This window comes from Hylobates moloch, unplaced genomic scaffold (assembly GCF_009828535.3).
Source record: "Hylobates moloch isolate HMO894 unplaced genomic scaffold, HMol_V3 SCAFFOLD_1, whole genome shotgun sequence".
NCBI lineage: Eukaryota > Metazoa > Chordata > Mammalia > Primates > Hylobatidae > Hylobates > Hylobates moloch.
In genome coordinates this window covers 235,065,207-235,090,931 of record NW_026652276.1, presented here as the reverse complement: position 1 = coordinate 235,090,931, position 25,725 = coordinate 235,065,207, and the positions used below count along the sequence as shown (strand labels likewise).

The 25,725-nt window shown below is 45.1% G+C and overlaps 1 protein-coding gene across 3 annotated transcripts in view; it reads right to left on the bottom strand.

Annotated features, from left to right (window-relative positions):
* The window catches only part of DPP6 (dipeptidyl peptidase like 6), a 1,054,804-nt gene that overhangs the window by 242,390 nt on the left and 786,689 nt on the right, over positions 1–25,725 (bottom strand). For all 3 annotated transcript variants that reach the window (XM_032753183.2, XM_032762299.2, XM_032753182.2), the window contains exon 6: positions 14,477–14,529. In XM_032753183.2, coding sequence (XP_032609074.1) covers positions 14,477–14,529 — 53 coding nt within the window. The remainder of the gene's footprint in view (positions 1–14,476; positions 14,530–25,725) is intronic.

The following is a 25,725-nucleotide window of genomic DNA, read 5'->3' as shown; positions in this document are numbered from 1 at the left end:
ATAAGAATGAACAGTATAGGAAAAAAAAAAAACGCCTTCGGAGCGACAGTGATTTTGATGCTCTGGCTAATGAGCAGAGCAGGGCGCAGGCGAGGACGCGTTCCAGTGGCTCTGCCTCGCGCCAGCATCCTGGTGCCGGGCATAATTACCAGCTGATGTGTTGGGAGCCTGCGGAGGAGCCCCCTGTTTCATGGTAATATTCTACTACTAATTCTCAGGACAGTATCCTGATCATGCCGTCTCCTCTTCCACGCACTACAGAGTTCAACCTTTTCTGTCCTTCCTTTCAATTCCTAAGGCATACCTGAGACCTTTCATGTTGATCTTATCTAATTTGGGGGCTTATGTTTAGAAAAAGGCCCTAAATCATCTTGTTATTCAGAGTGGGGCTTTTCCTCTGGGAAAAGGTTTCCAATTCTTGGAGAAAACCGCCCAGCATCCTTGGGGCTGTGGGGGCGCAGACTGCAGCTGGAGGAAGCCCCGGGGGGTGATGTTGGCCCAGGATTTCCTTCGTGACTTTCAGTTTAGCCATCTCATCCTTTCCCTTTAGGCTGCCCATCTGTAAATTGAGACGGCGGAAACCAGAGTCGTGCTGAGAATGAGTAATGTTGCCGATGCAATTTGGAGACAGGGCTCAGTCCTCCTAGACTATTTTAGAACCAGCAGCCGATCCGCAGCCATGCTAATTTGGGCAAAATACCTGACACAGTTAGTGCCCTGCGGCACTGCAAAGGGTTCTTCTGACTCATTTGGCCCTAGCTCCGGCATGGTGCTTATATCATTAACAGCCAACTGCTTGGGGTTTAGTTGAGCCCGTGGAAGGGGAGGTCTCATCGAGGTAGGGTGCAGACGAACTGGGGAGTGAACTGCAACTAGGAAAAAGGGGAATAGGTTTTTCACAGGCTGCAGATATAGTTGATTTAAAACTATACTTATGTAACCCCAGGACATCACACTGTACAGTTCTTATATAGTCTAATAGGAGCACAAAGGTAATTTATTCATTCTCTAATGAATGTGGTTTCTGTAACTACATAGGAAATTCCTTGACAATCAGAATGGTTTCCTTCCCCTCTGACCCCTCAAATCCACAGTACCTAGTGCAGTGCTAGTACCTAGTGCAGTGTTAGTATCTAGTGCAGTACTAGTACCTAGTACTATACTGGAACCTAGTGCAGTACTAGTACCTATGAAGTCGTAAGTGCATACATTAACACTGCCTGAGAGCTCCTCTTAGCATTTCAAAAAACCAATAGAAATGTACCTTCAGGCAATGGTGCGGTGAATCAGTTAGGATGTACACAGAGATGTAAGAAATTGACCTTTACATTAGAAATTGGGACCTTGGGTGTCTAAATTTTCTGTGCTAATGAAAAGGTTAATTGTAGACAGTTCTCAGCCCTCCAACCTCCCTCTACCAGGTAGGACTGCCTTCATCCATCCAGTTGGATGTAGAGAAGACAGCTGCTACAGGCCAGGGTTGAATTAATTTCTAGTCTGGACAAGCAGAAACACGAATTTTATGTGGTTTCTTTTTAACCCGAGTGCTGTGGCCACAGTGGCAGGCTGCATGTCAGCGCTGCCCTTGGGCATCTGATATCCTGGTAAAGCTGTGCTGTGACTGAGCAGAGGGTCCTGGGAAGCCAGACAGCTCGACTCAATAAACAACTGTGTCTTCTCCTCTGAGTGCTGTGCTGTTGGGTTTGCCAGCCCTCACTTTAGAATTAAGGCCTTCTCAGTAAGGAAACACCACGGCTTATCTTCTTTTGTAGGACTCCAATGTCAGAAGTCAGGCCACATCACCAGGATGCCCAAGTGCAGATGGCTCTGTGCTCTTTTTTTAAGCCTTTAAGCAACAGACAGACCCAGCCCAGACCCAAGCTACTGGGATATGCATAGTTTTTTGTGGTCTCGTCTCCTCCCCCTCCCTCTCCCTGTCCCTGTCCCTGTCCCTGTCCCTCTCTGTCTCCCTCTCCCTCTCCCCTCCTCTCTTCTCCTCTCTTCTCGCTTGCTTTGTTTCCCAGGCTGGAGTGCAATGGTGCAATCAGAGCTCACTGCAACTTTGACCTCCTGGGCTCACGCGATTCTCCCACTTCAGCATCCCAAGTTGCTGGGATCATAGGCACGTGCCACCATATGTGACTAATTTTTTAATTGTATTTTTGTAGAGATGGGGGTCTTGCTATGTTGCCCAGGCTGGTCTTAAACTCCTGGGCTCAAGAGATCCTCCCACCTTGACCTCCCCAAATGCTGGGATTATAGGCATGAATCACTGCACAGGCCCACAGTTTTGAATCTGTTTTATTTCTTTTGTTCTTCCTTAGGAGGACTACCAAGAGGGGCAGTTATAGAAAAAAACTTCCTTTCTCCAAAATCTGGCCAAGGAGTGAGGACTTCACGGAGCAAGCAGGAGCTGGGCTTTCTCAACCACTTCCGAGGTGAGTGCCCAGGGCCACGTGGAATCCACTCCACGGGGAGTGTCTGTCTTTCCTCCTGCCTCTTATTTCCTATTTGTCTTCACTGCTGATGTGCCATTTAGAAAGTGCCACAGAGAGATCATTTGGAGGGATGAGAGATGGCACAGTCAGGCTGCTGCTCCTGCAGGCCAGACACCGTCCCCCACGAGGCCCCAGGTGCCAGGTAGAGAAAGGCAGGTGCAGTCTGGCATTGAGGGTGCAGATCTGTGTGCAGTGAGCACAGATGCTTCTCCCCACAGCTGCAGGTGGAGCCACCCCCAGGGCATGGTGGATTCCACCTGCCATGCACAGTGACCGGGTGGAGGGTAGGGGGTCAAAAAATTCAGTCCTGGGGTAGTGAGTTAAGAAAAAGGCAGAGTTCTTAATGGTGCAGCCACTTTGGAAGACAGTTGGGCAGTTTAGAATCTAGTTAAAGGTGCATTTACTTATGATCTGGGAATTCTACTTCTAGGTATTCACCCAAGAGAAAGGAAAACACGTCGGATGAAAATCTGTGTGCAAATGTGCACAGCACTTTTATTCATACTAGCCCCAAACTGGAACCACTCAAATATCAATGAAATGTTGAATGAAGAAACAAATTATGATATCCAAGCAACAGACCACTCCTCAGCAATGAAAACCAAATGAATGCAGACACCTGCCACAACACGGGTCAATCTCCAAAGCAATTATGCTAAGGAAGCCAGCTGCAGAAAGTAACACACTGTACAACCCCCTCAACATGACATTCCAGAAAAGGCAAAAGGCAAAAGTGTGGGACGGATGGCATGTCAGCGCTCGCCTGGGTGGAGGGGTACGGGGGATGCTCTGGGCAGGTGGGACTGCCCTGAGTCTTGCTTGTGGGGCGCTTATGTCATTGCACCTATGTGTCAAACCTTACTAAGTGATGCCTTTAAAAAGTGTAATTTTTCTTTTTTTGAGATGGAGTCGCGCTCTGTTGCCAGGCTGGAGTGCAGTGGCATGATCTTGGCTCACTGCAACCTCTGCCTCCTGGGTTCAAATGATTCTCCTGCCTCAGCCTCCCTAGTGGCTGGGACTATAGGTGCACCCCACCATGCCCAGCTAATTTTTGTATTTTTAGTAGAGACGGGGTTTCACCATGTTGGCCAGGATGGTCTTGATCTCTTGACCTTGCGATCCACCCACCTCGGCCTCCGAAAGTGCTGGATTACAGATGTGAGCCACCACGCCCGGCCAAAAGCGTGATTTTTATTAGAAGTAAATTGTACCACAATAAACTTGAAATCACATACGTACAGTCGGTGTTGGTGTGTGCTCTTCCCACCACAATCCAGACAGACTGACCTGCTCCCTCTCCTTGAGTGATGCCCTTTCCTGGCTAAGGCTGCCCTAGATGTTTGATTTAGGCCAATGTCCCCAGCGCAGACACGGTGGGGGATTTGTGTCCAACCCTCTGCAGGAGCACAGGGGAGAGAGGAGGTGACGTAGAAACAAAACAAAATAAACTCGACAGCAAGGGACAGGTGGGGCCTTTGCCTATCCATCCCCAGTGCTTCACATCGGGCCTGGCACTTGCGAGGGGCTCAGTGATTTTTTTTTTTTTTTTAGACAGAGTTTCGCTCTTGTTGCCCAGGCTAGAGTGCAATGGCACGATCTCGGCTCACTGCAACCTCTGCCTCGCAGGTTCAAGGGTTCAAGTGATTCTCCTGTCTCTGCCTCCCAGGTAGCTGGGATTACAGGCACCCACCACCATGCCCGGCTAATTTTTTTTTTTTTTTAATTTTAATAGAGACGGGGTTTCACCACGTTGGTCAGGCTGGTCTCGAACTCCTGACCTCAGGTGATCTGCCCGCCTCGGCCTCCCAAAGTGCTGGGATTACAGGCGTGAGCCGCCGCGCCCGGCCGGGCTCAGTGATTGTGTAGAAGAAGGAACACACAGCACAGCACACACACGAACCAGGCTCGGCCACCCAGGGAGACACTCACGGGCCTTTCTCTTTAACATCTGTAAACAGGAAGAGTGCCACCCTCCAGGATGTCAACAGCTCTCTCCCAGGAGATTAATGGCTGGTTCAACACACATGCTGATTCATCAGCACAAGAAAGTGATCAACAGACGAAATTAAAAAATAAATAAATATACAAAACACCTTCCATTTTAGAGGCAGCGACTTGTAACATCTGGCATGTCTGTCTGAGGCACAGATTCCCCTCAATGCAAACATCCGCAGTTAAGGTGAAGACTGGACCTCACTAGAGGGAGCCCAGGGCAAATGTGAGGTTCGCCAGGCTCAGGGACAGAATAACAGCCAAAGTCCGGTGCCCCATGATGCGGACAGACCCTGGAAGAGCCGGCTGTGCTTCATCTCCGTGCTGCAGACTTTGATACTATAACCCCTTTACTGAATATCATTAAGTAAATCCCCAAGAACATGGTTAATCTGAGATCTACCTTTATTTCTCCAAGTTTCTTGAGTGGACAAGGAAATTAATGCCTGAGAGGAAACTTTACTGGCATATTCAGAGACAGAAGTGTTATTTCTCAGCTCCCACGACAATCCTGAGTGTCACTTGTCAAGGGCAGCAAGTAAAGGGGCGAGCAGGCCAGATGACCCCAGCTGGACACCAAAATCACCCAAGTAGCCTTCAAAGCCATCCTGAGGTTCCCTCCTCAGAGGCTCTCGTTTAACCCATTTGTGGTGGGGCCCCAGCACACACATTCTTACTCCTCAACATGGCTTAGTTCCTTCATTCATTTCCTCCAATGATCAACCAACATTTATGGGGTGCCCCCATGTCAGGAACTAGGGAAATGGGTGTAGAGTTTAATATGAACAAGGAGCCTGACCAGATGATTACTCCTGTGCATTTCCACCTCATTTTCAAAGACTTATTTGTTTGAAAATCTTTTAGACTTGCTAAGAAAGTCCCTGAGGGAAGTAAACGATTCCACTGAAAAGAGTAGCTGCAATGACTCCCTTTGCAGGTGGCCGATGGCATTCCAGCCACTGACTACCTTCGGCTTGTTATCTGAGACCTGCACCCTGAAAGAGCATGAGACCTGTTGGTGCAGCCTCTTTCGCCACTTTTGCAATTCAAAGTCACAGTGTCACCCTGTGCAACAGCCGCTCATATTACAGGCAGAGTCCACACCCTTCCCACCCAACCCCTCTCTCTGACATCTTAGAATGACGGAGAGAAAGAAGTCAAGTAATACATGGATATTGAAAGCATTCCTAAATATCTCCCTTAGAAAAATTCTATCTACAACAATGGAAGTAGCCATTTAACACAACAATAAATTCTAGTGTGAAATGAGAAGCAGTATTGACTCTCGGCATTCAGGTTTTTTTTAGAGAAGGAGGTTTTGACGCTGTGGCTCGAAGGGTCAGAAGGATTTGAGTATGAGAGGCACAATGACCAGGACATTTCTGTAGTGCGCGTGTGTGGGAGGGGGCACGTGTGGTGGGGAGGACAATGAAGTCAATAGAGGTGTGGACAACCAGAAACACATTCCATGTTTGGGAGCAATGACTGGACACATTGCGTGATGTGGTTCATTCTTACAAGGCCGGATGGGAGAATAGAAACCTCGGAGGCAAAACTCACTGATTGTGGCATTCTTTCCCAAAGAGCCTGGGCATGGTTTTAGTCTATTTTTAAATGTAGAGCTCCATGAAGTCATTGTCAATTGGTCAGAGTTCACAGTGAGTATGAGATTTATTTTCTGTCCCAAATTTCGGGAAATTTGACGAAGTGTGGCTAATTAGATTTGGCCATATTATGGAAAGTCTTGGTGTCCATCATGAGTAGAGCCCTCAGTATTTTCTTTTCTTTTCTTTTCTTTTTTGAGACGGTCGCCCAGGCTGGAGTGCGGTGGCGCGATCTCAGCTCACTGCAAGCCCCGCCTCCTGGGTTCACGCCATTCTCCTGCCTCAGCCTCCTGAGTAGCTGGGACTACAGGCACCAGCCACCATGCCCGGCTAATTTGTTGTATTTTTAGTAGAGACGGGGTTTCACCGTGTTAGCCAGGATGGTCTCGATCTCCTGACCTCGTGCTCTGCCCGCCTTGGCCTCCTAAAGTGCTGGGATTACAGGCGTGAGCCACCGCGCCAGGCAGCCCTCAGTATTTTCTATGAACCAAAGCAGGCCCTTAAAGACACCACCTCATTATACAGTGTTTCACAGAAACTTCACCATAAACCCCATGCATTAGGCAACTAGCATGTGGATGGAGTTAAGTGTGCCCAGAGGAGCAAAGGAACTTCTCCATGACTACACAAGTAGAAAGGAAGACTGGGGATTTATGCCCAGATCTCCTTGACTCTAAAGTCCATATTTTTTTGGTGATGGTTACTAGAAGTCTGGATTTCAGCAGGAGGGAGGGATGGAAGGAGGACAGGAAGGGAAGGGAGAAGGGGAGGGAGAAATGGCTGAGACCAAGTCTTACAGGCAGATGTATGAGTTGTTCACAGTTCTGAAAATCCATAAAACCAAGTAACAGGCCGGGCACGGTGGCTCATGCCTGTAATCCCAGCACTATGGGAGGCCAAGGCAGGCGGATCACGAGGTCAGGAGATCGAGACCATCCTGGCTAACACGGTGAAACCCCATCTCTACTAAAAATACAAAAAATTAGCCAGGCATGGTGGCGGGCGCCTGTAGTCCCAGCTACTCAGGAGGCTGAGGCAGGAGAATGGCGTGAACCCGGGAGGCGGAGCTTACAGTGAGAAAAGATCGTGCCACTGCACTCCAGCCTGGGTGACAGAGCGAGACTCTGTCACAAAAACAAAACAAACAAACAAACAAAAACAAACAAAAAAAACAAGTAACGTTGGAATTCTCCCCTCTTCAATGCCATGGTAGAGACACATAAAATGCCATTTTATTGGGAGGCCAAGGCGGGTAGATTGCCTGAGCTCAGGAGTTTGAGACTACCCTGGGCAACACAGTGAAACCCCGTATCTACTAAAATGCAAAAGAAATTAGCCGGGCATGGTGGTGTGCACCTGTAGTCACAGCTACTCAGGAGGCTGCAGTAGGAGAATTGCTTGAACCTGGGAGGCGGAGGTTGCAGTGAGCTGAGATCGTGCCACCGCACCCCAACCTGGTGACAGAGCCAGACTCCGTATCTTAAAAAAAAAAAAAAAAAATCCATTTTAAGATTTCTTCTGCATTTTTGCTTCACACTGGTGCTTCCCCAGTTTACACACACAATCCTCGTCCTGCAACTTCCGGCAGCTGTGAAGGTAGCTTGCTCTGCAGAGCCAAAGCCTATCTCCATGTATGCAGCAGCAGGACCCTGCAGACTCGCACACAGGAAGAAAGGGCTGGAAAGGAATGCGCTAACCAACATGTGTGCTGAGAATTCTCATCGCTGCCCTCCTGAACTCGCTACCTACAGACTGCTCATGGTAGAGAGACCTCTCAGGATGGCACAGGGCTCAACTCACAAGGAGCGCAGGCTGCCACAGATTTAATTAGAGAGACATGGAATATAAACACTTGAAATCTGTCTTCATTTTCCAAGAGAACACCAGCTACTCATAATCACAATTAGTGTGGTTTCTACATTGGCTGAGCTCCCGATCCCACCGTTCCGACCTGGCTGCTAATTGAATCCAGAATTCTGATCTTCCTTTTTCTTCCGTGTGTGCTATACATAAGCACAAAACTAATGTGAGCCTACTGTTTTCATCACATTCCTCTTCTGCTCAGAAAGGTTGCTACGTTCTTATTGTAAAGACCAATACCCCTGGGTTTTAAACACTGAGTATCTCAGTTGTCTGCACTCTAGGTACCTCCTAAGCCCACCTAACCCTATGCCCACCTAACCCTATGCCTACCCATGCCGAGTCCCATGTGAACACTCCAGCAGCAGCCTGGCTGGGTACCTCATTAATTCTAGGAAGTGTTGGCTCATGCAAAGGCCAAGTTCATTTCACGTTTTACCCTGCCTGGAGTATCTCCCTCCTGTCTTCATCTATTAAAAAGTAAACAAACAAACAAACAAACAAAAACATCTATGAGGCTCAGTTCAAGTCAAACTTCCTTCTTGAGCTTGTTTATGATGGTGACGCCTTCAACCCTCCCCTCTGTCTTTGGTGGGCAGTGTTAAAAATCCTCACTTCACGTCTGTAATCCCAGCACTTTGGGAGGCCGAGGTGGGCAGATCATGAGGTCAGGAGATCGAGACCAACCTAGCTAACATGGTGAAACCCCGTCTCTACTAAAAATACAAAAAATTAGCAAGGAGTGGTGGCGGGCGCCTGTAGTCCCAGCTATTCAGTAGGCAGAGGCAGGAGAATTGCTTGAACCTGGGGGGTGGAGGTTGCAGTGAGCTGAGATCGCATCACTGCACTTCAGCCGGGGCAACAGAACGAGACTGTGTCTCAAAAAAAAAAAAAAAAAAAAAAGAAATTACTCACTTAACAGACTTTATAACATTTTATTATATAAGTCTGTATCTTTCCTTTGCAACAAGGTTTTTAATTTCTTAAGGAGAGCAACCATGCTTTCATTGCTCCAGATAGTATTTCAGTAAGTATCTGCTGACACAGTGTCTTTTCTGCTTCCATTGGAGGCAAAACAAGAATGCTGAAAAGTTAATTGCAGAAGGTCAGAATGAGATGAGATAAAAAAAAATCATTGAGTATTGAGAATGTAGACAGCTGAGGCCATAGATACCTCTTTTAAGAGGGAAATTAAAATTACAAAGACATTATAATTACCTGAGTGTCATGAAACAAGCCTCAGCTTAGAAAAATTATTAAAGAGAATTGTATGATTGTAGGATTATATTATTCCTTCATTTGTAACAGAAAAGATTTTCAAGATGGCTAGAAACTAAAGTCTGATAATATTTAATTATAAGACTACAAATACATATTGGGTACATACTACAATATTAACTAATCACTCACTAGATGCAAAATTCTTTGCTGGGTGTTTTGCATATATCATTCCACTTAATTCTTTTTTTGAGATGGAGTCTCGCTCTGCCACCCAGGCTGGAGTGCAGTGGCACAATCTCAGCTCACTGCAACCTCCGCCTCCCAGGTTTAAGTGATTCTTGTGCCTCAGCCTCACCAAGCCTGGCTAATTTTTGTATTTTTAGTAGAGATGGGGTTTCACCATTTTGGCCAGGCTGGTCTCGAACTCCTGACTTCAAGTGATCCACCCGCATCGGCCTCCCAAAGTGCTGGGATTACAGGCATGAGCCACCACACCCAGCCATTCCATTTAATTCTTCTAACAAGCCTATGAGGTGGGCACTATTCTTTTTGTTTTGTTTTGTTTTGTTTTTTGAGATGGAGTCTTGCTCTGTCTCCCAGGCTGGAGTGCAATGGTACAATCTCAGCTCACTGCAAACTCCGCCTCCTGGGTTCAAGCGATTGTCCTGCCTCAGCCTCCTGAGTAGCTGGGATTACAGGTACCTGCCACCATGCCCAGCTAATTTTGTATTTTTAGTAGAGACGGGGTTTTGCAACAGGCCAGGCTGGTCTCAAACTCCTGACCTCAGGTGATCCACCCGCCTCGGCCTCCCAAAGTGCTGGGATTACAGGCGTGAGCCACCATGCCAGGCCAAAGTGGGCACTATTATTATGATCTTTTTATATGGATCCTAAGACCTATGGAAGTAGAACAACTCTCGGGGTCACACAGCCAGAAGTCAGCAGCACGATGGGTTCAAGTTCAGGTCTGTGTGGCCGCAGGGTCTAAGTCATTGCCCGGCATGATGCTATTAGGCTGGCACTGGGCGCTGTGCATTCTCGACCTAGATATCTACTTCCCAAATAAACAGAATGCTCCTCTGGATCTCAGTCTATAAACTTAGAGAGCAGTTCCAGGTAGAAGGAAGCGATGTCTCCGTTTCCTATTTCCACAGATACAGAATATGGCTTTGAAAAGTCAACTACAATTCTAAAGGAACACAATTTTTTCACAATTTTGTTTGATGCCTGAAAATTACCAGTAGGTAAGCAAAGTTAGAGCAACAATATCCACAGAAGACGGCCAGTCATGTAAAAAAATGCCTTTGAACACCCAGCAGTTTCTATTCTATTACGGCTCTGAGTTTGCCAGACCCCCAAATGCCAACATTACACAATAAAGCGATATGACCAATTTTTCTTCAAATTGATTTCGGTTATAGAAAAAAAGTCCATATGTCTTTCAGAACAATCCTAATGGACATGAGACTACATTTTAGAAATATATTATTACTATTATTAAAAGTGTGTATTATGTATATGTGTGTGTATAGATAGAGAGCTAAGTAGATAGATAATAGACATAAATATAAATAATTTTGCCTTTGGTTTTAGACCCTAAGAAATATAAAGGCAAAACTAATTCTAGAAAAAGAAGTCATGCCAGGAAAATGTCATGCAGTAGCCAAGTCTACAAAAATACTTTTATGGAAATACCTAACAGATCCTTGACTCCACCATGGAAGATTCCTTATTTTATTAAAATTCTGATATGAAAACTTTTAGTGAAATGCTTTATGTTAAAAATAACTAGCTTTAGTTCCGCTAAAATATAGATTCGTTGTAAAAGGCATATGTCCTTTTAGGATACAATTTAAGAATACAATTTTTGGAAGCTTGGTATGTCAAAGTCAAACAAACCTACCCTTAGGTAATAGATTTTTGATTATATAAAAATTCAGCTGTCTTGGGAGTCTCATTGCAACTCCCACCTTCCAAGCAGAAAGAACTCTACCTGGCCCCAGCTATAGCGGTCACAGCCATCGGAGGAAGGAAGCTAACAGAGGGGACTGGGGAGTGAGAGGGGGATGGGAAAGGGGTAGTCCCTCCTGAAACTCTTCTGCCATTTGCAAAAAGGAAGGACAACAGAAATCAGAGGGCACGAGAACATTAATTAGACCCTTTTCTCTGGCTGGTTGGAAAGACTGAAGCTAAGAAAAAAAAATCAAGATATAAATGACAAATAAAACCATCCTGAAGATTGCACGGCCTCTGGCTTTAATTTAGAGGAAGGAGCGAGGAAAGGAAAGATGAGAATTAGTGAAAAAGGTACAGATATGTGTTTTCAAAATTAAGAAAATCTCTTAGTTTTCTTCTACATGAATAATGTACATTTAAATATTTTAGTAGGGACATTTTTATTTTTAAAAGACAACTGTGCTTTCTTCCCTATCCAAAACCCACCTAGATCCTCAGACTTAGAGCTCCCGGCTGTGTTCTTTTTCTGCCACCTGGTGGAGCACGCACACCGGTGACAGTGATGACCAAGGGGTCATCACGAAGCTCCAGGCCTACGGAGACACCGCTCAGAGATCCACTGTCTCATTAAGACAAATCAGACTCTGACAATATTTGCAATGAATTAATTGGCTAATTTCTCATAATGGTCGGGAGGTTGAGCAACACCGCTTCATGGGTGCTGTGTTCAGTGACACGGTGACAGGGTGGGACACTGACTTTGGCACCCCCAGAGGTTGTTTTCCAATAAATGTACTTGCTACATCTTTCAATCCTGTAAGAACCCTAAGAAGAGAAAGTAGTATGTCACTAAAGAATCTATCTTTATAGCTATCATGTTTGTTCTCTGGACTGTGAAATTTGAATTAGTCCCAAGGGTTTGTTTTTGTTTTTGTTTTTGACAGAGTCTCACTCTGTCACCCAGGCTGGAGTGCAGTGGTGCAATCTCAGCTCACTGCAACCTCTAGCCTCCCGGGTTCAAGCAATTCTCCTGCCTCAGCCTCCTGAGTAGCTGGGACTAGAGGTGTGCAGCACCATGCCTGGCTAATTTTTGTATTTTTAGTAGAGATGGGGTTTCACCATGTTGGCCAGGCTGGTCTCAAACTCCTGACCTCAAGTGATCTGCCCGCCTTGGCCTCCCAGAGTGTTGGGATTACAGGTGTGAGCCACGAGTGTTTTTACAAGCATAAGGTTTTGAGTCAGTCTGACTTATGCTGAGACTCCAGCTGCAGCATACAGCAGCTAGGAGGGGAGGGGAAGGTGACCACCTCTTGGAGCTCTCACTTAAAATGGAAATAAGAATGCTTTTCCTGCAGGTTGTTGAACAGGGATAAAGGTATATGAAAGCCAACCAATAAATGAGGGGGATTATTCTTGCTCTGATTCCATTAATGATACCAGAAGCAGCTCCCTTCTGCTTCTGGTGTTGGGGTCATCTATAAGGCAGATCATCACCAGGCTCCAGGTATCTAAGTGCAGAAGCCGAGCCTGTAACACAGACTATCATGGCCTGAGCTTTGCTAGCTTGTTCAGCAAACTCCTGTGCCAAGTTCCTAGAATCTGTTTCCTCCAAATGCTGACTGATGCAGTAAAATATTCACACGATACGTTAGGCATCAATTGCTTTTAGAGTTTTGAGTTTTACAAATTGATATAAGATGGAACGAAATATCTATCATCTACAACAAATTCTATTGTTCCCAGAAGGGGCAGATAAATCTCAAGGCATAATTATAGTCCTGCCTGCCATGACCTCTGAAGATATATGTCTGCTTGGGAAAGAATGGGATAATTCCTCTTTACTGAAGAATACTTGGGTTTCTATTTAAAACACACTTTTAATGAAAAATTTGTATGGATACTTTATTTTTGCAACTTTGGCCATCTTTGCTTTCTTTGGGCTTCATTTTTCTAACAATCTAACAGAAACTATTGGTCACAATTTGCTGAAGATCTACATGCGTCTTCCCTTTGTCCAAAGCCCACATGAAATTAGTTTATTCGTGTTTGTTTTCCAAGGACTTGCCTGTATTCTAAGCTGTGTAGAAAACAGACAGCAGCAGCTATGAACACTGATGCTGTGATTAATGCTCGCCTATGGAACAATGCTTTTTAGCCACTCCTGCTGTTAAGCTTTGCTTGGGAAATGAGGATGCCTCAACCTAGATATTCACAGAAGCCTACATGACACTACCTGCAGCACAATTTAGCTTCTTTATCAGCCTCTCCTGAGCACCTCACCTTTGCAAAGCATGACAATAGAAATCACAGAAGACAGGAAAGGGAAACATGAGGTGGGGAACAGGAAGGCCAGGAGAAGGGAATGAGAATAGGGGAGGGGGGGAGGAGGGAAGAGGAGACGAAGAAAGAATAAAGATAAAAACAACAAAAAATTCTCCTCGACAGACTTTCCTAGTTCTGCAACCATTTTTCATCGTGTCTGACTCAACATGTGGTTTCACCAAACACTAACCAATGTCTTTTCTGCTCTGGATTCCAAAGGTGAAGCTGATCAGGCATCCCAGGCTCGTGTGGGGGACGCCTGCCCAGCACTGAAAACTAAACTCGCTCCTCTGGACAATACATTCTTGAGAGACTGGACGAGGTTAGCAGTGCAACGTGAGGTCATGAAACAGCATGAAGCCGGGGGGCCCAGTCAAAAGCAGGCACTGAAACCCAGCCCTGGGAGCAGAGCCAAGCTCAGAAAAGACAGTAAAACAAGAACACACATGCCCCTGAAACCCCCTTGGAGTGATGGGTAGAGCAGCGCTAATACCGCTTGCTGAGATGGACTTGTCCACCCCATTCCCAATGCACTGCTGAATGTCTGACCAGAGCAGTTTACCGTAATCCCATAAATATGTTCCAGATCTGTCTCTGATGACATGTGGTGGGCTGAGAGAGGCTTCTCTTCTACTAATGTGGGTATAACCAGGAACCCTCATGGGAGGCCGAGGGCCACCTCACCTTGCCTGAGAGGAGGCTGCAGGTGATTACAAAGCAGAGAGGAATGTCCGGCTCTGCAGAACCTCCAGGGTCAACCGCAGGAACCAGCACAGGAAGAGGGCAGAGTTGCTCTAGGAAGGGGGCTTCACAAATGGGGAAGTGAGTGGACTCAAGTGACCCCCTGACATCCTTAGTGTAATTATCTAGGGAGCGTCCCAGAGGGGCCGCGAAACCAGCACCCTTGGCTATGAGAACTGGAACGCCAATTTCCCGCCCTAAGGGTTAAGCAGCTCTTCTGTGTTCTACCCTTCACTTTGCCCTGCAGATTTCTAATTAAAAGAAAGAAAAGAACACTCTTACCCATGAGGAATTTTGCTCAGGACATAATATCCAGTATACGAGTGTTGATATATCTGCAACAGACAAAAAGGAAAAAAAGCAGGCATTGAGACAAAGGCTGTGACTATGATATTTTTCAAATCACTGTGAATCCCAACAAACATCAGTGGACCCAAAGCAGCAAATCCCAACACCTGCAGGCAAAGTCTTTTATTTACTTAGGAAGTCAATTTGCATATCCTGTTTATTTTATTTTCAGCATTTGCAATGGTTTATAGGGCAGCCAGAGGCTTGATGTCATCTCCATGGCTACCTGGTGTGTGATTAAATTAGGGGCACAGATTTCAGGCTTAACTAAATATAGCACAGAACTAATGAGGACACCTTGGTCATTGGAGACCATCAGGCACAGTCAGCTAGACCCAACGGGTCAGCTAGACCCATGTACGGCTAGAGTTCCCTGTGGGTTATGGCAAGGGGTCCACCAGAAATTCCACTGTGTGTCTTCAGTGAGTTGCAATATTGAAGGCAAGGCAGGCTTAATTGGGCACACTTTTGACCCTCTGTACAACTGGATATGCATCTTTTAGTTTCAAGAGAGTAGTCAACAAGAGCTTACTGAAAAAGGGCAGTTGGAAGTATCACGGCTTTAAAATGGAGGTAACAGAAAACCAGAAAAACAGTGCTTCCAAACTCCTGTAACCCTCAAATCTCGGATGCCTTTCTTAACCTCCTGAGCCGGGAAATGACTCCACAATCCATAGATAACCATAAACAGAATTCGAGAGTTACCCAAAAGAAGGGAGAAGATGGCAGTTCAAGAAATGTTAGCATCCTTCATCGCCAGCCTCCTGGGTAGAGACCTTGTTGAACGTACGGAATATGTGGGTTACTCTGTTGTGTTGAACTGTATTTCATTTCCCCCAACCCTTTCCTTTACTTGTGAAACCTCTGAGAGCTGGTGCCCTATGTGGCTAAATGTTCAGTGACCATCATTTAAAACCACCTTTCTAAAGATAATAGGTGAGGGACATGGAAGCAAAGGCAGACATATCCAAGGTAGAGTACTTTGAACAGGGAAATGCATTTGGAGGACCAATGATGGAAATGAGCTTGCAAAGAAAACAGGTAGGATTTGCCAATACCACCATTCCCTACCTAGCCTGGACCACTGAATTAACTTCTAGAAAATCACAATGGTCTTGGAGTTATTTGGAGAAACAGGACCCAGATATAAAAATAAACAACAGCACTTAAATCCCAACAATCTGGTGCTTTCAGAGATCTTGAGACTCCTGAACCAGAAATATGGGGCCCAGGGCCCCTTGCTTTGAGGGCAGCAGATGGGAAAGTGCTGCTTTAGTCATAAAGAAACAGCCACTAAGAGACAGGACTGTGTAGGAGAGCTTTATGGAGCTGCCCCAGCAATCTAATAAGGAACACAGGAACTTAACTCCTTTTTCTATTTCTGCCGGGATGAGTGGTGCTGCTTGCCCAGGAGAAGGAAGGAAGGGCCTGGTGCTGGCTTCTGTGTCCTGAGCAGGTCACTGCTCAGAGAGGACCCATTAAAGGACCCCACGCTGCGCTGTGACTAAGCCATGCCTGCGTGAGCTGGAACGGCTTCCTCAGATGCAAGAGCAGGAAGCCAGACAGAGCTGATCTCAGGTTTCCATGGTTATGGTATATGGTATATTATATAGAGTTTCTGAACTCTCCTTCCAAAACTGCCTTTTCATATGATTGATCTCACTTTGTTTTCATAGCATCCCTAGGGGGCAGAAGTTACCTTTGGTCAGATAAGAAACTGAGGCACAGCAAGAGAAGGGGAGGATAAAGGAAAGAGAAAGAGGGAAGAGGAGAGGAGGAGAGAGAAGAGAAGAGATGGAACCTAATTCTGTACCCTTTAGTGTTGGCTGACTTAGTGACCCTCATGAACAGAATACAGTAGCAGTGATGGTGTTAGGCTTCTGCAGCCAGCTTAGAAGAGGTATTGTGGCTCCCTTCTTGCTGTCTTTCATATCACTTGCTCTGAGGAAGCTGGCTGCCATGTTGTGAGGACACACAAGCAGCCCCGTGGGGAGTCTGAGGCTCATCCCCGTTAGAATGCCTCTTGCCAACAGCCACGTGAGTGGGCGTGGAAATGGGTTCCTCATCTCCGGCCAAGCCTTTGGATGACTGCAGCCCTGGCTAATGCCTTGATGCCGGCCTCATGAGGGACCTTGAGCCAGAGCCACACAGCTAAGATGGTCTCGAGTTCCTGACCCACAGTGACTGTGAGATGACAAATGTTGGCTGTCTTAAGCCACTGAGTTTGGGGTAATTTCTTATATAGCAATAGGTGAGTAATATAGCTAGTTTAAATCGAGAGAAAACAGATAATTTTAAAATCAGATTTAGATACATTTCTTCTGAGCTACTGGGTTTCTTCTTTGTAAACTTCCAGCAACTTCTAAAGCAAACAGATAAATTCCTTGTTAAAATAGTATCAGGACAGAGGTGGTGAGGGGCTGGGAGAGGACCACTCACAGACCGAAGCACTCAGAGGAAGCCTTTGATATTACTGCAGCCAAGAGTCCAAAGTCCCAGAGATGGTGACAGTGGTGAGCTGAGGTGGGTGGTGGGAGTGGGTGGCATTTATGGAGCATGTACCACATATTAGGTACCCTGACAGCTCCTTACCAGGCAATAACTCATTTAGTCTTTATGAGGTAGATATTATTATCCTATTTGTACAGGTAGGAAAATAAAATCTTAAGGAATTTAAGTTAAAGTCAAGTGGGATTTGACCTGAGGTCTGTCTCTCTCTAAACAATCCCTTGGAAATTGCCTGAACCAAGTTTGTATCTCATAACTCTCAAGTCAGAAGTCCATGTTCGCTGTTGTCAGCTGAAAATTTCAGTATAGCAACAAATATAATAAATATGCAAAGTAAGAATACCTGCCATCTTTCTTGGTTGAAGGCCCATTGCTTTAATCCATCTGGAAACAGTTATTTAAATTCATTCCCTGGTTATGCCATCCCCTAAACAAACACCTAGAGTTACATCTTTACATTCATCTTTAAATATACCACTACACTCCCCTGCAATTCAGCTCTGTGGGTATCTGTTAAGTGGTGCTCATGAGAAAGGGAGAGAGCAATTAAAATAACCCTATCAAGGCCATGGCGAGAAGAAAGAAGAAGGAGAAGAAGGAGGGGAAGGAGAAAAGGAGGAAGAGGAGGAGGAGGAAGAAGAGGAAGAGGAGGAGGAGGAGAGAACTGTTTTTAATTGTTCGTCTGTACTGTTAGGCAAGAAACCCCCAAACCAAACCAAATCAAAACCAAAATGTATGCATGGGGACTAGAATAGAATATCTGGAAAAGAGAATCGCCAATAAGAAAGGCTGAAACATATGCATGCATGTGCCTTTATAGCAGCATGATTTATAATCCTTTGGGTAGGAACCAACCCAAATGTCCAACAATGATAGACTGGATTAAGAAAATGTGGCACATATACACCATGGAATACTATGCAGCCATAAAAAAGGATGAGTTCATGTCCTTTGTAGAGACATGGATGAAGCTGGAAACCATCATTCTCAGCAAACTATCGCAAGGACAAAAACCCAAACACCGCATGTTCTCACTCAGAGGTGGGAATTGAACAATGAGAACACATGGACACAGGAAGGGGAACATCACACACCGGGGCCTGTTGTGGGGTTGGGGGAGGGAGGAGGGATAGCATTAGGAGATATACCTAATGCTAAATGATGAGTTAATGGGTGCAGCACACCAACATGGCACATGGATACATATGTAACAAACCTGCACGTTGTGCACATGTACCCTAAACTTAAAGTATAATTTAAAAAAAAAAAGGCTGAAACAAAAATGAATAAAGTCAAGAAGTAGAGACAGAAAAAACCTGAGAAGCTGGGTCTGCCAAACTGAACCATCCATAAGAAAGGCTGAAACAAAAATGAATAAAGTTAAGAAATAGAGAAAACCTGAGAAGCTGGGTCTGCCAAGTGCAGGAATGTGAAAGTGGCATTCCAGAACACACTGATGATGCAAATAGAAGGCTTCGGCATGGAAGTGCAAGTGTGACTCGAGCACTACTCTTAAAAAATGGGGAAGCGGGAAGAAGAGAAACAATTTTCTCCTTGCTCCAAGATGAAGCAATAAAATATCACTGTCTTCCACAAAATCTTCCTCAACATCAAGCCAAAAGAACCACAGGCACAAAGGGAACAACTGTTTAAAGAGTGAGAATTGAAGAGTTTTCATTTGTACAATGTCTTATCTTATCTAGAAAGGCACTAAGAAAGTTGCATCTCACTGAAAGAATTTGTTCCTTAGAGAGAGATAAAGTCTTTTTCTTTTTCTGTGGTCAATGTTGTATTTATGTTTCTTTCTTTAAAATAATAGACTCTAGGCCAGGAGTGGTGGCTCATGCCTGTAATCCCAGCACTTTGGGAGGCTGAGGCGGGCAGATCACCTGATGTCAGGAGTTCAAGACCAGCCTAGTCAACATGGTGAAACCCATCTCTACAAAAATACAAAAATTAGCCAGGCAGGATGGCAGGTGCCTGTAATCCCAGCTACTCTGGAGGCTGAAGTGGAAGAATCGCTTGAACCCAGGAGGCGGAGTTTGCAGTGAACTGAGATCATGCCATTGCACTCCAGCCTGGGCCACAGAGTGAGACTTCATCTCAAAAACTAACTAACTAAATAAATAAAAATAAAATTAAGATTAAAAATAAAACAGACTAAATATTTCTGATCATAAACAATACAAAGATTGAGAATTAGTAAGGCTGCTTTCAGTTATTTTTCTAAGAGTGCCATTTTTTAGAAGTTCATGAATATGAGTTACTTTAGTCTCATCCTATACCATTACATTAATATCTCTCCTGGAAAATGAATATATGAGAACTTATTTCCCAAAACACCATCCACAAGATGGAAAAACAGTTTCAGCAAATTATTTTTTTAATATATCACACACGAAATAGTTGACATTGGAGTTCAATAACGTTTTAGAAGCAGTTGAGGGTTTGTCACAGGGTGAGTTTATATTTGGTCTGCTTCTTATCTCTCTAAAATTTCCCTCTAGTCAGGAGATTTCTACCCTCTCCCCTCCGTCTCTCTGATGGACCCATACTTTAGATTTCGAAGGTCTTTTCTATCTCAGTACCATCATGGATACTGAGTTTTGTCTTTGGCCACCCATCTACTTTTACATCCTCCTCCCCTATGAAATCTTCCATTCTTGAGGTTTTAAACTGTAACCTAAGTTACCTAAGTATCAGTAACTCACACAGGTCCAGCTACAGACCAGTATATCAGATGACTGCATGCTGTGTCTCAATCTGCTCCAGAACAAACTCTTCAGTGGCCTCAAAACCTTGCTCCCCTTTGATAATCCCCATCTCAGTTGCTAGCTCCATCATGCACTCAGTAAGCTGAGTTGAAAATTTAGTTTTCCTTGCTGCCATTCTTTGACCCCTTGCTTCCCCTACTTCCCCTATATTCAACCAAATAGTGCCCAATTTCTAATCAGTGGCTTTCTAAGTCTTTCTCAAATCCATCTTCTACTCTTCCTCCCTAGGTCAAGTGCCCTAAGTCAGGCCTCTCCTCCATCCTTCCTCTCCTACAAAGAAGCTACTGTTAAGTCACGTTTGGCTTTAGGCTAAACATGTTTTAAGTTCAACCTAAAGGTGTCTCTGCACATCGTGAATTATAGCCAGTGGAGGTATAAACAGAGCATAGCCTACTCTTGCGCCAATCACCAGGTTTTGGCTAACCAAACGTAGCCAATTGTTTGAAGCAAGTTCAAATAAGGTGAATGCTGAGCTGTAACCAATCCAGCTGTTTCTGTCCCTCACTTCTGTTTTCTGTACATCACTTTCCTTTTTCTGTCCATAAATCTTCTACCACCATGGGGCTGCACGGAGTCTCAGAGCCTATTGTGGCTCAGGAGGCTGCCTGATTTGGAATTGTTCACTGCTTAATTAAACTTTAAATTGAATCCGGCTGAAGTTTTGAACACTGACATCTTCCTTTCCAAGACTAAGCTCATACCCTCCTGCTTCTTGTTGAACTTTAGCAACTTCTCCATCGTGCCTTACATTTCTAAGCACTCATTCTCCCCTATTACTTCTTCTAAGTCTGTAGAATATAACTCAAATCTCCCTCATTGAAAACAAACAAACAAACAAAAGAAACAAAAAACCTCTGGCCATATTCCCCTGGAACTGCTCCTTCCTTTTTTTTTTTCTTGAGACAGAGTCTCGTTCTGTCGCCCAGGCTGGAGTGCGGTGGTGCAATCTTGGCTCACTGTAACCGCTGCCTCCCATGCTCAAGCGATTCTCCTGCCTCAGCCTCCCAAGTAGCTGGAACTACAGGTGTGCACTACCATGCCCGGCTCATTGTTTTTTGTGTTTTTACTAGAGACGGGGTTTCGCCACGTTGGCCAGGCTCCTCTCGAACTCCTGACCTCAGGTGATCCACCTGCCTCGGCCTCCCAAATGCTTGGATTACAGGCATGAGCCACTGCCCCCAGCCTCCTTCTTGTAACTATCATGGCTCTTCACAAGCAAAGTCTATGCTGCTTCACTGGCTCACTTTCTATTCACTTTTAACCCACTGCAATATACTCCTAGCATTCTCAAAACGAATTCTCCCAGCGAACCCTTATCTACCAAACACGTGGCATCCTTCCGATTTCCAGCCTGCAGCACGTGATGAAGGCAACAGGAGTTGTTCCCCTTTCCTGATTCCAGGACCTGCTCTCCTTCCCCTCCTGCCCTTCCATCCAGGGTACTCACTTTTCTTTCCTGCTGCTACAGACCCGAATGGAAGGCAGGCACCAAGCTGCCATCCAGGGGCTCCTTCCTCACTGGTCTAAGCCTTGGTCTGGCAGGTCCCCATCATTTCTGCTTTCTAACATAGCTTCCTACTGAATTTACATCTTTACGCTTCATGTATCTTCTGAGTTCTAAGCTTATATTTTTAGCTGGGGCTGGGCCTTTCTACATGGATGTTTTTATGCCAAATTTTAACCCCAAATTCAATATTTTGAAAATGAAATACATTCTTTTTTTAGGTGAAATTTTTTATTATTTTATTTTTAAATGTTACTTTAAGTTCTGGGACACATGTGCAGAATGTGCAGGTTTGTTACATAGGTGTCCATGTGCCATGCTGGTTTGCTGCACCCATCAACCAGTCATCTAGGTTTTAAGGCCTGCATGCATTAGGGATTTGTCCTAATGCTCTCCCTTCCCTTGCCTCCCATACCCCAACAGGCCCCGGTGTGTGATGTTCCCCTCCCTGTGTCCACGTGTTCTTATTGTTCAACTCCCACTTATGAATGAGAACACGTGGTGTTTGGTTTTCTGTTCTTGTGTTAGTTTGCTGAGAATGATGGCTTCCAGCTTTAACTATGTCCCTGCAAAGGACATGAACTCATTTTTTTTTTTATGGCTGCATAGACATTTATACAGCCAAAAAACGTGAAAAAAAGTTCATCATCACTGGGCATTAGAGAAATACATTCTTTTTCTACTAAAGAATTCTCTATTTCCTTCCATATATCTGGTCTTTCCATAGAAAGATATTGGAATTCGCATCAGCCATTGCCCTTGCTTACTTTCCTTACTGTCCATGTAAACATGATTACCAAGTTTCACTTGACTTTGTAACTTGAGAATGCCCCTTAAATTTACACCATGTTTTCTACCCTCTAGCACAGCCCTAGTTTGGGATGCTGGAGTAGCCACATTTGCCCCTCTCTGGCCTGCCTGTGCTCCCCTCCCTCCTCCACATCACCTCAGGTATTCCCTTCCTAACAATGCACCAGGCTGGGGCCAGCAGAAGAGGGCAGCTAGGAGTAGCTCTGGAGCAGGACACAGCTACTACTATTAGGCAGTTTTAGAGTAAGGTACAGAGGTCATCTGAGCCTGTTATTCACTTGCTGGGTTAACTTGTGCAAGTTGCTTATCTGAGCCTCAGTTTCCTTCTGTGTAATACAGGGGTAAGGGTTGTGAGGAAATTCAAATCACAAGAAAGGAATAAAAAACACTCTGTTTAAATTCTGAGAATTGCATGATCTAGTTACCAGCATTGTGTAGAGTCCACGAAACTCTTACTTTTCTACTCTTTGGGTGGGGCTCTTGGAAAACCGGAATCCACTAAGAATGGCAGAGTTGCAGCTGCCTTCAATGACTGAGATCGTTCCCCAGGATTTTGGACTGGGTGTCTGGTCAGCATTAGTGCAGTCCACTTAGAGCATGTATGAGGATGGATGGTCTCCCTGAGGTGGTGAGCTCCCCAGCATGGATAGCATATGAGCAGGGGTTCGAAGCACCACTGGAATGGGTGCATGCATTGCAAGCAAATTGCTTCAGGGGACCTCCACCATCCTTTCCTTATTTAATCCTACAATTCCATTCAAAGAGGAAGTGAAAAATAACAGGAGGTGTAGATGAGCCCAGAGTCAGATTTTCTAAAGCTAGAATCAAGAACCCCATGGCTGGTACACACAGTTAAAGAAACACAATATAGTAACGTAATGAGAAGCAAGGCTGAAAATACTGCAAAAGTTAACGCAGAGAAAAGGCAGATGAGACAGAGAAAAGAAAGTGAGATTTAGAGACTGGGATAAAAAGGAAAGTTATCTGCATGAGATGTCAGGGGTGAGAAGGGAAAAAAAATTAAAACCTGAAGGAAAAAAATGAAAGCACCAAAAAGAAGCTGGAAAATATTCTATTTCTTGGCTCTAAAACTGAGGAAAATGAGAAAATGAAGTGTTTACTCAAGGGTTTATCTTCTCGCAATTTTGAAGTGTTCCATTAACAGATAAAAAAGAAGTTCCGTTAGGTGCTAGATGGCACAGTCATATCCATACCTGGAAATTAACACAATAGACAGTCCTCTAGGAGACAGAAAACAATCTGCTTTTACAATGCAAGCCGAGGTTTTGTGGACTGAGACAGACACTTCATGAAGGCAATGTCCTGTACATATTCCTTTTTTACTCTGATAACCTTGAGGAGTCCAAGAAGATCAATCAAACAGTTAAGTCTGAATTACAGCCCCCATTCCCTGTCACACATTTCACCTGACAGGAGGAGAGGTGAGACCAGGAAACAGATGCCTCATTTTTCAGAAATACTTCGCGAATTGCCACATTTACACGGTATCTTCCTTAATCTTGGTCTTGGTTGGTTTTAGTAACTAATTCCATCCACTGTCATGTTCCTGCACGATGTAGCAGCTGCTGTGCTTCCAAGAAGCCCCTGGGGACTCCCTTTGTGGAAGAGCTAATTATCAGGTGGGCATTCAGGGCAGGGGAGGCAGAAGCAGACTTTCCCCATTTTCCACCCAGATCCTTCTTTGGATAGTTAAAATAAACCAGCTCATCTCTAATAATGTGGGCGGAGACAAGAGCTACCCAGCTCGGAAGGTCTTTCTGGGAAGATATGTTGTCCTGTCTTGTCGAAAACCTTCTCCCTTAACATTTGAAGTAACAGGTCCTGTTGAGGGTGTCACTTTTTTCTAGCAGTGAGACCAATAAGCCAAAATACTCCAGAGAAGATGACTAGGTTGGCTGAGTCTGGAAACAAAGATAACTGAGAGACGCCTGGAGCAAGTGGAAGTATTCTGCACAGACAAGAGAAGACCCAGGGGAGAGGGATAGATGTCTTTAAGGTTTTAGAGAACTTCACGAGTACGTATCGGTAGGCCTGGTCTCTTTTGTCCCCATGGGAAGAATAAGGCTGACAAGTACACATTAGAAGGAAATAGATTTCAGAACCATGAAACTGTCTTTTGGTAGTCTGAAATACTTCAACACTAAAAAGCCTCAACAGCCCCTGTTAATAGAAGGATGGAAGCCATTTGTGGGTACATTCAGGAGAAGGCAGGAATGCAGGAATGCAGGAATGCAGGAATTGGTGAGATGGAACCAGCAACCACTAACATTCCTTCCTGCTCAGAAACCCCGCAGCTCCCAGGCAAGCAGGTGCTGACCTCTGCCTCCCCGCTGTCTGCTCTTGGTGGGTACATAAGTTTAGCTGCTTCTTGGTGCTGGCTACAGCTGCCTGAACAATGAATAAATGAGTTCAGGCCCTAGCATGTCACATTTGGCTGTGACAAAAGTTATTTAAGTCGCTCCCACATGCAAAACCCACACTCCCTCCCTCCCAAGATTCTGCAGAAGTCACATCCCTCCGTGGCATCAGACTCCTGTTGCATTTGTGCCTCTCACTGGGCACTCACTGAAAGACCCGGAATCTTGCCAAAACTTCTGACTTCTTGTCTGGTGTCTGGGCCCACTTCCGTGGCTGATGGTCCAGTAAACTGTAAGTCCTGATGCAGAAGTTGAAGGATGATGGAAAACTTCCTGAATGAATCAGTCCTCCCTAGAGAGGTCTTCCCTTCTCTTCTCTCAAGCAGGTCATAGTCACCCCCGTACTAATGACCATATTTGGCAAACATTTCTGCACTTCTTCCCAATTTATTTTATACCATTTTCATGAAGTTAAACTCTTGTTATAATGACTTAAAAGAAAAAAAGGCCGGGCGTGGTGGCTCACGTCTGTAATCCCAGCACTTTGGGAGGCCGAGGCGGGCGGATCACGAGGTCAAGAGATCAAGACCAGCCTGGCCAACATGGTGAAACCCCATCTCTACTAAAAATACAAAAAATTTAGCTGGATGTGGTGGCAGGGGCCTGTAGTCCCAGCTACTCAGGAGGCTGAGGCAGGAGGATGGCGTGACCTGGGAGGTGGAGGTTGCAGTGAGCTGAGATCGCGCCACTGCACTCCAGCTTGGGTGACAGAGTGAGACTCCATCTCAAAACAAAAAAATTAGCCGGGCGTGGTGGTGGCCACCTGTAGTTCCAGCTACTTGGGAGGCTGAGGCAGGAAAATCGCTTGAACCTGGGAGGCGGAGGTTGCAGTGAGCCGAGATTGCACCACTGCACTCCAGCCTGGTGACAGAGTGCGACTCTGTCTCAAAAAAAAAAAAAAAAGGAAAATTTTCTAATGGACCCCAAATAACTAGATAAAATTTGAAATATTTAGTAAAAAGTAAAGATGTTTAGTTGGTATGATATAAAACAAATATTGGGAAATAGCTCCATGTAAAGCAAAGGTTCTTGATCTTTCCCTTGGCTGCACATCTTTCCTTCACTGCTCTACAGAATTTACTGCAACCATTTATACAAGGGTTAAAATATAGAAGACATACAGTTGTCAGATTCTAAACGCAAAAGTAA